The 12,145-nt window shown below is 42.0% G+C and overlaps 1 protein-coding gene across 1 annotated transcript; it reads right to left on the bottom strand.

Moving 5' to 3' along the window:
* Nucleotides 1-1,079: 1,079 nt before the first annotated feature.
* Nucleotides 1,080-7,575, bottom strand: LOC118426963 (neuroligin-4, X-linked-like). Its single transcript, XM_035836595.1, has 5 exons — nt 6,419-7,575; nt 5,638-5,830; nt 4,390-4,400; nt 2,507-3,299; nt 1,080-2,097 (listed from the first exon to the last, which is right to left on the bottom strand). The coding sequence occupies exons 1-5, from the start codon at nt 6,555-6,557 to the stop codon at nt 1,284-1,286; spliced, it is 1,950 nt and encodes a 649-aa protein (XP_035692488.1). The 5' UTR covers nt 6,558-7,575; the 3' UTR covers nt 1,080-1,283.
* Between the last annotated feature and the right edge of the window lie 4,570 nt (nt 7,576-12,145).

The following is a 12,145-nucleotide window of genomic DNA, read 5'->3' as shown; positions in this document are numbered from 1 at the left end:
TTAATATTATCATGTCATGATATTTTTTCAAAACAAGTAACAACGTTTGCATACAACATCCAAGGATTAAATAGTCAATACAAAAAGCACAAGGCATTCACGATAGCGTGCTCCCTGGTCGTATGAATTCATACGGGCCTGGTCACATTCTTCGTACGATCGTCTATGCGATCACAAACTTAGGGTATTTGTTATCTTGGGGTGGTAGTACTTGTGACGAACGAAGTTCAGATCCTTGTCGGTGGTTGGTTCTGTAACAGCTTAGTTGAAAATACTGCGACTGTTAATCACACCACGATCTATACAACACATATGACATCGCCGTTAAAGAATCCAGTCCCCAATACGAGTTTCTCCATGCTAATATCATGGTTATCGAAACACCGTACCCGGATACTTTGTACGTAGGCGCCAGAGTGTCCGACTGTGATGGGGAAGCTCCTGAAGTGGAAAATTCCGTCGCCCATGGACCTTCCCACAGGAACCAGTAACATCAAAGGTGAGTGATAGAAAGCGCCGTGACCACATCACAAGCCTCGGAATGTGCCATGAAATATAACCTAGCTTACCAACAACATCAAGGGAAAACACAAACCTGTATCTCCATAAGGCACACATGATTACGGGGAAGGGTTGACTGCATGTATTTTCTGATGCCCGAAAGACTTCAATTTATCTTGACAAGCAGAAAAAAGAGAGATCATTGAAATTGAAGAAAACATTTTTAGAGAAGGCCAGAGGCAAAGTGAAAGTAAAAAGGACTAATGCTTAAACCATCACCACAACAGAGAAGTCTAAAACCACTTTGGTCTGCAGGCTAGTCCTCACAAAGAACATGAAAGCACAAAGAAATTATGTCTCATCAATCAAAAAACATTCTATTTATATATCGTTTACTATATGGATCTAACGACATAAATTTACTTCAATATACGTGCTGCACTTTTGTCTTACATACACTTTAATATTCATTGCTAAACAAATTACGCTTAAAGACACACTGGTCAATATTTACACATTATCTTTATTGTACGTATCCGTACGACGTTGCAATCAGACCTGGCCGAGTGCTGCTTCTTTTATTATAGCTTTAAAAAAACGTTCAGTGAAGTTGTAATACGAACACATTCAACTATACAAAGTGTAACTTCAGTTCAAAATTCATTCCGTGGAACATCGACTTTATATATACACCAAGAAGACTGGAGTAATGTATGTTCGTTGCGAGGCCACTTTGTGGTACGTGGTAACATTGGTCATGACGTGTCTATAAGCCCCATTCTTTATACAACACGGGTCTTGTTGTGTTCTATATCCTCATGTTCCACCAGGCAGCTGCTCTTTGTCGTCAGTTCCTCCATTTCTAACGTCTCGTCACTTTGACTGGGTTCGTAACGGTGTGCGGTCTCCGGCATCTTTAGCAAACCATGCATGTCTGATGCACTGAATCTTGTCCTCTCCTGTCTATGCATTATCTCGTCAGTTTTCCTGCGACGTCGGCTGGACCTCTTGTAACAGACAACCAGCACGACCAGGTTCAGACACAGTAAAGTCGCCCCGACCGCGATGACGACACTCAGTCCCGATGACTTGGGCTCCGCGTCACCCGATGTATCGTGAAGGTCCGACCAGTCATGCGGCGAGTGGTCAAACATACCCGGTTGACCTTGCTCGGTATCCGGTGGAGAGGACGCGGAGGTTGATGGTATGGGGATACACTTGTCTGACTTGTCTGACTTGCCACCAAATGTCTTTAATCTTCCATCTGGATAGCGAACTGCGAGGCCGTTCCTACCGGCAATAGTCCGCGCTAGGTCAGGAATCTCACACATTTCGTTCGAAGTGAGTGGCGGGTTGAGCTTGTTGTTTCCCGGTAGAGCTTGCGGACGGAGCAACTTGGGGACGAGCTCGATCCAAAACGCTACTCTCTGTGACCGGAACCCTCGCGAAGTCCGTGGGTTCATCCCCAGGTACATAAAGTTCTCATGACAGGTGCTGCAGTTGTCCACGCTGTAGGGTTCCCAGGCGATCCGCTCGTATCTGTTGGGTCTCTCGTGGACGAACGTAGTTTCCTGGTTTTTAGGTTCTTCTGGGTTTCTGAAAAAAAATGTTCAAAACAATTATATTTATTTGACACAATTGCGAACGTATGCCAGATTTTTTGTCTGAACATTTTCTTATGATTTACTTCATTGGGTAAATAAATAGGACGCTTCAATGTTGTTGAAAACTTCAGATTCTTACGAGAAGCTGCAATGACTGCAGTCGTCGCGGTGAGGCGCTATGCAAACTACAGTCAATACTATTCCCAGCGAATTCAATTTTTAGAACAATCTTCACAAGCGTAAGCTTGAAGAATGCAGAATACGTATACCTGAAAACATAAAACACTTGTAATCTTCTATTTTGATATCAAAGCGAAGACATTGCAAATGAAAGATCAAGGTAGACTTTAACAACTTTCCAATAGCATATGGCGATGTTACTGGTAAATAAAATTACTTACCCACTTTTGGCAAAGTTGCTCCAGTAAGTCATGATGGCAGCACTCAACATCGTTTCCGCTTTCGAGAAATTTTGATTTTGAAATATTTTCAGTGGTGCCAAAGGAGCGCCAAATAAAAACGGTAGTTCTTCACCGTTCACTGCCCCTGCCCACTTCGGAAACGGACTGTTGTCCGCCCTGTACGTAAAACAGTAGAAATAGGTCGAGCTTTCCGTGTTCCTTATAGAGTGTGTGTTGGCCACGTCAATGATAGGCACTGCAATCTGCTGTTCCGTGAACATACGTACAACACTACGTCGTCTTGTCTCGTTATTGTCATTTCCCCAGTTCGTGTAGATAAACAAGATGGCGTCCTGGATTTCATTTTCTCTATAGGGGAACACGTGATTGACAAAGTCACTGATGACGACTCTGAACGCATCTTCCGGCAGACCGTCGTTGATTCCTGACAAGTTCCCAACGTAATTATAGCCGTCATTTTCTGCGATGCCAAGCATTAGGTCATAACTACGGAACAGGTCGCCTCCGAGAAGTCTTCTCGGGTTATCAGTGATGACAGTGCCGTCAACAACAGGGCCGAACATGGAGTAAAACGGGGAGCCTGAGAACGTGGCTTCCTTGATGAGCAAGTCAATGTAAGGCTTGGTACGCAGACATTGGACTGTCTGGAGGGTGTCCTCTCGGCAACACCCCACTCTCTCCGCTAGAATAGTGGCGGAGTGGCGGGGACTATGTGCCATCGACCACGTAGATAGAGCCGATCCGCTCTGAAGTATAGCACGGCGGAACAAGCCTGGAAGGACAGCACAGAGTGTAATGCATATGAATAAATCATAACAAGAAAAAGCAATTTGTTACTGAATATGAGGAATCTAGGTCGGGGAGTACCTGTGTATTAACGGTAAAAGGGGAAGTAACTCAACTGTTGTAGATTTGCATGAATATATGGTGCGTTTGAAATTACCAGTACAACGTCCAGAAAACATCTATTACAACATTCATCTTTGTAGGGATAGTGCACTCATGTAGTTACTCAAACCCAACAGATAACAATCAGTTATCTAACATGGCATCATGTACCAAGCTAAAAAGAACATACACAGTCTACTGATAACATATTGCAATATTTCTGCAGGCAATCTTCATATGCAATTACATCGATGATGTGGTTCTTTTAAACACTGACTTTTTGTTTGGAAAATTAAAGAAAAGTCTGTTATTTCTGGATACAAAAGTGCATTGGAAGCATATATTTCAATGTACTATCGTGAAAGCTCATCTGTGATCATAGTGCAATGCTACACGTCCAACAAAAAGGTATACGCGGATCAAATTTTCAACGACCGATGTCAATGTCGCCCTCTTCAAGATCTTATGAACAAATCACTCTGTGATTGATATTGATCATCAGTATTGATCCTGAAGAAGGCAACTTTGGTCGATGAAAATTTGATCCGTGTATACCTTTATGTGGTAAGTTACCTCACTGCACTTGGGGCACCGGTGCGGCATTTCGGGGTTCGTTCACTGTGGCACAGTTGTGTTATTTTCGCCGGTAATCATAGGTGGCGCTTCTAAGGGCAACCGAGGGTTACGGTCGCTCCGCGATGTTATATGTATTTTTGTAGCATTTTAAGTGTTGTCGGACTTAAACTCACAAGATTACTACGTGTGAATGTATCTAGAATGGCTAGAGATTCGTCTTGAACAAGTGTGTCATCTCTTGGACTAGAATTCCCAGACGTCTTACGTCGGCATCAGTGGTTCTGGACGAACAACAATGGCGTCTTGGTCGCGAACGGTATTTCACTATTCTATGGATTACATCCGAGGATTAAAGCAGACACGTTTACCGGCAGGTCCAGGACTCAAAGAACACATACTCAACCCTGGGCTTTGGAGATTAAGGAACAGGGCAAGAGGGACCAAAGCTGGTCGCCATTTCCCAAGTAAGCCGACTCTCGCCATTTCCAAAATAAGCCTTATCTATACCTGTAACATATGCAAATATGAAACATCTCAGCCTGAACTCAATCATCATCGTCCTATCACATGTAAATCAGTTGTAATTCCAGTCTGGATTTAACGTAGCAGAGTACAGTTTTCGGCCTATGGGCATTCCTATAGTTAAGGACCACAAGGTAACTGACATCGACGCGGATAAAATCAAGCGCGACAAACTATTATGTTTTTTTTTTAATTTGATCACGCCCACTTTTAAATGGGGTCATGCGGGGCCATGCGGAACTGCAGCCGACTCACCAAGGCAGACAGCTGTAAAAGTCACGCGCATTTATAAACCAAATGAACAAACATCACAAACTTACAAATACAACATGAAAGTCGACTCCTTATACTACCATATAGCAAAGCTCATCCCCCGCTGTATCCACGTTACAGTGTTTACTGGCGGTTCCAGATTTCGGCCGCACTACTTTTTTACCCCTGCTTCCGGGGGTCGCGGATAGATACTGTACTCTAGCTCTGCGGCCTTAAGGAAAGCAATGTGATTACTACGGGCCAGCTGCCTGGTGCTCGGGCCCCGCATTTTTTCCTAATAAGTATGGTGTTGTCTGACCATAGGGAACTATGCTAACATGATTTACATTTGAGTGACATTTGCATATGATCCTTACAAGTTAGTGGTTCAAAGAGTTTTTCTAGTTAGCTGTACTTGTTAAGTCTTCCCAGAAGGAAGACATTCTAAATCACTTATCCGAAAGTAGCCAATCAAAACTCAAATTTGGAAATGGCGTCATCGCTAATGCTCAAAATCGTCTGCTACGTAGCATCTTTGGCGCCCTCATTCTGGTTGTGGTTGACGTTCGCCGAGTGAATATACACTTCATGTTCATTTTTCCATGCTTGCGTTTTTTAACGTAGTACACCAGACGATATAATAAGATATAATTAACTGTAAATACTCAAGGTTTAGAATCGTAAAAGTATGACTTAGAAGACAACAAAATACACAAAACGTAAGAAAATTCGTTGGGTAATCTGAGTGAGCCTCACAGTACCACACTGATGCCCCAAGTGCAGTGAGATGCCACATTTTGTGTTGGAAGAAATTTCATCATTGTACTATGACTTCTATGTACTATATTTTGTTATGCTAATCAATGTGATGCCTCCTACCGGCGGCCTTTGGAGACATGGTCAGCAGGTTGACGGAAGAAGCCCCGGTACCAAACCCGACCAGCGTGATCCTGGTGGGGTCACCGTTGAAGGCTCCGATGTTGTCACTGATCCACTGCAGGGCTGCGATCTGATCCATGATCCCATAGTTGCCTGGGGCACTTTTATCACCAGTACTCAGAAAACCTGTGTTCAGAAATGGTATTTTTTTTTACAAATTATGCTATAAGAATCCATATCTGCCAAATCAAACTGAAGATCACATACCTTCGTAACAAGTTCTTGTTTCTCTTGATATTGTAAATTTCTATCTAATTATGCCCATGCCTCTCTTTGCCTTCCTTTGGGACTTTGGACCGAGGAAAAGCCTTAAGTATCAACTTTGGACCCAGGCCAAAACAGCCTTCCGATCCTGCAAGCCCCGGTCTTTCACGAGCATATGTCATCCTTATGAATTTGAACTCCAACTCCAATTTCCTGTCAACCAGGCTGAAACGACTTTGAACCTTGTTTAACCGTGGGGGCGGGGAGTACACATGCACACGTATCAAGACAGACAAACAAAGAAACCGAAAACAATTACTTCGTTTTCTTGGAGATGACTAGCAGGGCTCACAAATCTTCATTACAACGTGACGGGGCACGATATCAACTTCCAACGTCCTTTGCCCCCATCGCTTACGTCACGACACCATACTGTCACCTATTCTGAGCAATCGGGTCGAACATTATTCAGAAGAAGACCAAAAGCTTCGATTGAAAAAAATGGCATACCAAAAACCCCCAGTCTGTAGTTGATGGTGACCACTACCACAAGGCCGTGGCTGGCCAGGACGGTCCCGTCGTAAGCGTTTGCCGTGCCCGATGTGTAACCGCCGCCGTGGATGAACACCAGCACCGCTAGAGGATACATCTCCTCTCGATCAAGATTCCCTGAAGTTACAAACAAGGGCTTTTACATATCAAAAGTAATGCAAGATGGCCAATCAATTTACCAATAACATATCTACTGTAGAGTGTCATACGTGCAGATATTGCATGTTATTCACCTTTTACGTATCGTACTTGCATCTTTGAATACTGATAATTTTCATAGTGTAGTATCTTTTCTTATCTATTCTGGATTGAATTTATTTATAAAGAAGACAATAACATGCTAAACATAATACAGAAAGGAACAAAAATAGAGTCGTACACACACATTCACGAACGCTGAGGTCTGCAAACTTCAGTCAATATTTTAGCACTGCAGCAACAATAAAACGGTTCATGTTTCAGGGTTGATGATACAGATAAGGGGATGAGGTTTTATTGCTCCCCAAAACCTTTGCCAAATGCAGCTGCCATCGGCATGTGCACTCAGATAAGATATCAGACAAGAAACACTGACAGTGCAACATAACTTTAGATTTATGGTAAAGGTTCAGAAAAACCCCATTCTTTTATTTCTAACATACAAAAGGATGACATTAAAGAGTGCCATCGTATGATAATCAATGCTGCAGCTCAAAGAAAGGCAATAGAATCAATAAATGCGACTTAGGTGGCAGAGACATTGGACTGCCTCGCCACAGGGCCACGCTATGTAAGTGGAGAAGGATGTACCCACGGTCAATATTCACTTGCAGGCCATTGTACAAGTCTATCAATCTTTCGATTTTGAATTCAATTTTAAATTCTTTACAATTAGAGGGTACCTTCGTGTTAAAAGAAACTGGAAACAACTTCTGGTTAACGTTGGAAAAAAAGTGTGTGCCTGAAAACTGGTGGTGTACGTAAATTTATACCATTCAGCCATCACGGAAAAATGGAAACAATTTAAAGTTGCAGCCGGTGTTATTACTCTTTTGTCTGAGCTTTGACCTAGGGTCACGAAAGGTGGCTCTGGTGTCGATGGAAAGAATGTCATCGCACTGCGATGCAATAAACAATAGCTAACGTGTCAATAGTGGGCTTCTCTGGACTAAATGTAGTTTTCCCTGGATGACTGAATGAGTAAGTGAGTGAGTGAGCTAGTGAGTGAGTAAGTGAGTGAGTGAGTGAGTGAGTGAGTGAGTGGGTGAGTGAGTGAGTGAGTGAGTGAGTGAGTGAGTGAGTGAGTGAGTGAGTGAGTGAGTGAGTGAGTGAGTGAGTGAGTGAGTGAGTGAGTGAGTGAGTGAGTGAGTGAGTGAAAATTAGACACAATTCAGACCCTGCAGAAGAATGCAAATATAACAATTTTAGTTCATAAAACATTAAACACAAATAAATGTAAAGTTACGATGGGCATATATAGCTAATAACTTTTAGTCACCACAATGTAATTTGGGGGATTAACATAATTTTACATTGAAGCTCCTGGGTGAAATTAAACAATAACTTTCTTTAGGTAGGATTTGGTATGCATAGAATATGTCTGAGTTGCTTCTGAAACGTATTCCTCCTCCCCACGTACGTGCCCTTCGTTTGACACTGAAGTATCGATAAACATCAGTCTATGACGCACCATCCGCAAAATCTTTTCTTTTGTAATGAGACAAGCCGTAATGGGTACAGATGGCATGTTTGGTATTCCGACTGCGCGCGGCACTCTTTGATGTGAATAGTCAGTTCAAGTCAACACCCGTCATGTCAACTGAAAGGTGTCGTATTCTGCAGCTCGGAGCGTGAAAGAGCTTAATATCCTCGTAATCCCACAACTATGATAACCTGTGTGCCACCCCAGCAAGGTGACTGCCACCTGAGAATTATGCATACCTTGCACCGCTACGATAGCTGGCCTGGTACATCTTTAGTACCAAAAGACCACAAACGTAGATCGATTGGGACTAAACATGAAAGCAATTTGGATGCATGTACACGTGAGCCAATTATTTGAAACCTCTGCAGGCCTGTTGGCACATCCTAGACCTCTACTTTCACTTTAATCGATAAGCTTCTATGTTGAGGATATTTTTGTTTCCTTCAGACTTGACGGACTGTTGTAAAGAAAGTAAGTGTCACGATCTAATCCAAGTGGCAGCGGTTTAAGTGAAGTAATTATATTATTCCACCAGGCATAGCCATACATCGCGTGTTGTAAATGGATAAAGCACCAACCTTGGCCCTCTGGACTGTATATATTTAGGTGTAGGCAGTCTTCATCCATCCTTGTCAGGTATGATTGCATCGATTTTCTGAAGCGCGGAGGGAAGGGGAATGTGGCATCGTCGGGTGGGACGACCTGAACGCAGGCTGCCGCTGCGATGGTGCAGTCCTTCTCCTTTACCCAATGCATGGGTGGCAGCGGTGGTTTGAACCGGAGGTCACCCACGGGTGCTCGCGCGTACGGGATCCCTAAATATCGCCTCACAGCCCGCATGCCGTGTTTGGGCGCCTCGATCCTCCTTCCCCTGACGGGACCGTACTTTGTAGTCACCACCAGATCACTTTTGGGATCTCCAGACACCATTATGAAAGCCGAGACCAGGAAGGCAAGAGCAGTCATTCGTGGGCTCATCGTGGTAGAAGACATAGTTGACCTGATGATATTTCTCAAGGGGTATTGGAGCCGGCTTGCCAGAAGTGATCTGAAAAGGAGTACATATTCGTCAGTACTATATCTACCTGAAATGGAAGGCCACAAAAGGAAAAAAACGGGGTTGTTTAATCTGTAATCCAATGTAAATGGAAATGAGTTTCACCGTTATTCTATCAAGAAAGGAAGAGCTATCTTAGACATGGCGCCAAGTCTATCTTAGCCTTGGCACACGCAAGCGATTTCCTGCAAAACTTTATACTTCAATAGACTCGACTACAAATGATTACCATTTAGATTTTGACAAGCAGATCTCACGTTACCAAATGGTACCACCTAAAATAAGTGCAACGACATTCATAAATTCATTTTGAATGAACTTAAGATAAACTACTTCGGATGCACTAACATACATTCATTAATCACGTTCATTGAAGCTAGATCATTAGTAGACATATTAACATGCATTCATAAATCGAGTTCATTGAAGCTGGATCATTGGAAGACTTAACACAATATTGTCAGGCGATCCTAAGCAATATCACTAGTGTCATTTATAGAAACATGGCAAGTACTGAATCAAATAATGGTTAACGAACATGTCAAAATACAGAATACTTCTTAAGAAAATACTTTGAAAATACAGAATTCTAGAAAATAAAAAAAAAGGTTGAATACAGTGGAACTTAACCGACCTGCTCCTGTTTTACCGAAACGAATCTCCAATCTGTTCTGATGTTATCGGCACAACTGTGTCATTATTCCAATGAAATTGATGCATGCCCCTGTAATGCAAAAAGTACCGCCTGAGCACACACGTAAGCACTGCTCATCCGAATGCTCAAGCTGCAGCGGAGGGAAGTCATTGTTATTTATTAAAGGACCTCAACGCCCTTTGAAAATCTCTCCTATGACATCTTGATGAAACGTTCCTTAGGGCGTGTTTTAGCTAGCTCTACCCATGGGATTTTCAAGTGTAAGAATCCTTGATTGCCGTGTGGAGATAGTTGAAGCTAGAGGCAGATTCTCAGTCACGCTTACGTGTGAACTTAACATGTAAAGCATGGTTCCCTCAAGTTTCAGTTCCCTCAACTTTTGATTCAATATTGATTTTTTTTAAAGCTCAGACTGCAGTAAAAACTTATCACATTGAAGTAACGTTATAATGGCTATTGATTTAGAAATACCATATGTCAGTGCGGACATAATCTAGCAGTTGGGAAATTTGTCATTGAAAAAGTAATTCGATAAATATTAATGTGAACTACATACGTGGTTTAAGGTACATAATGCACAAGGCAATGATTGCAACATTTTTGGAAGATAATGTCCTACAAAATAAGTCCACCACATTCAACTAAACAGCGGTCGTGCTGGGACCTCGTTGATACCTACAATGGTTTTGTCTTAATAGTCTAAATGTCATGCAAATTATCAAAATGTGACAAAAAAAGAAAACAAGGCATACAAAGAATAAGAGTAAACATTTTTATCTATTAAATTCGATGGTCACCGACTGAATGGAATGAGTGTATAAATGTATCTCACTGAAGGTGACGAACGTTGGCGGCGTCGCTTTGGTTGAGTGATTTGAAAGAGCGGTCAACTAATTTCATCGATGAAAAATGTTTTATACACTGTGTGTGTTTCGTTGTCTTACGTGCACTTTTTGCATGATATTCCCATTATAAGTCAAGTTTAACATAAATTCAATTGAGAGCGCAGTGACACTGCCAACGTGTCCCAGTCCAGTAATATACTTCGCAGTTCCTGACATCAATTAGGTTGCGCCTGCGTAAATTCGGTGACAGTTCACAAAAATTACTCAGGAAGCATGTTTCCATTTCACTCCATTAGATGGCAAATTACATCAATTGAATACACACTTTGATCATCACTATTACGTTGATATTGGGTGAATCAACTGCTAAACACGTTTATATCTATCATACTTATTGGAATTTAAAAACTCAAATTGAGTTAACTTGCGAAATTAACATATTTTCCTGGACTAAAATTAATGATTCTCCTAAAAAAAATGACTGTTTCATGTCACGTTTCGTATATTGCCATTCTATACACTTTCTCTCTGCGTTATCTTTCCAAGAAAGATAGAAGCCCCACCTCGTGTGCCAAAGTCACCCCGCGAGGTTTTCCTGCAATTACTAGGACTTTAACATGTCAATTGAGGAACTGTTTGAATGTAGGTGCAGAGGCGCTTTAGAAAATTACATCGGGCATTCTCTAGGGGGATAGCAATAAGCACCGCAATAAAAGAAGGGAACTTCAATGGCTTAAAATGGCCCCATCGTGCATGTAAAGGAGTTCCCCGAGCAGCGTTATCTGTACAGCCATCTTGTGCTTAATCATTGTAGAGGCAGTTTAATCTGTTTTGGAGTGCAACACTTTAGGGGGTGCAGAGGCGTTGGTATTAATTATAATTGCGGGGTGTCAACGTTTTCCTCAACTATGATATGAAATGATATAGTACCTTTAATGCATACTCACTGCAAGAGTACATAGTCTCTTCCGTGGGTGGACATACCACTTGACTCTCATAGCATCTTTCCCAGAATGTGTACGGAAAGCCTATATTCTTCACTCTTGGTACTTGGAACGCTATTCAAGTGTAGCATTGATGCATGAGATGCCTCCACAAAACCATTATACGCCGGCTCTTTTTACCAAAGGATTTTGAGTTCGTGCTGTGCCCTTTAAGTGTAGTTACGTATCCATATGTTTTCAGTGCGTTAAAGCACCATACGGTTATGTTCTACACGCCTGTAGTACGAAATTCTTTTCCTTTGCAAAATTACAACCAAAAGCTTGTTTTTAAAGTTCATCAAAGGACAGGGTTTGCAATAAGTTCGCATTTCCGTAGTTGAAAAATTATGTGCATTCCAATGCAGTTTCAAGATGGGGTCTCATTAAAAATAAATGTATTATGAAATGCATGTACAAGAAACTTATCATTGTCGTATGCAAATGCTAAATGTCTGTATCTG

The sequence above is a fragment of the Branchiostoma floridae genome, chromosome 12 (assembly GCF_000003815.2).
Source record: "Branchiostoma floridae strain S238N-H82 chromosome 12, Bfl_VNyyK, whole genome shotgun sequence".
NCBI lineage: Eukaryota > Metazoa > Chordata > Leptocardii > Amphioxiformes > Branchiostomatidae > Branchiostoma > Branchiostoma floridae.
This window is presented reverse-complemented; position numbering and strand designations above follow the sequence as displayed.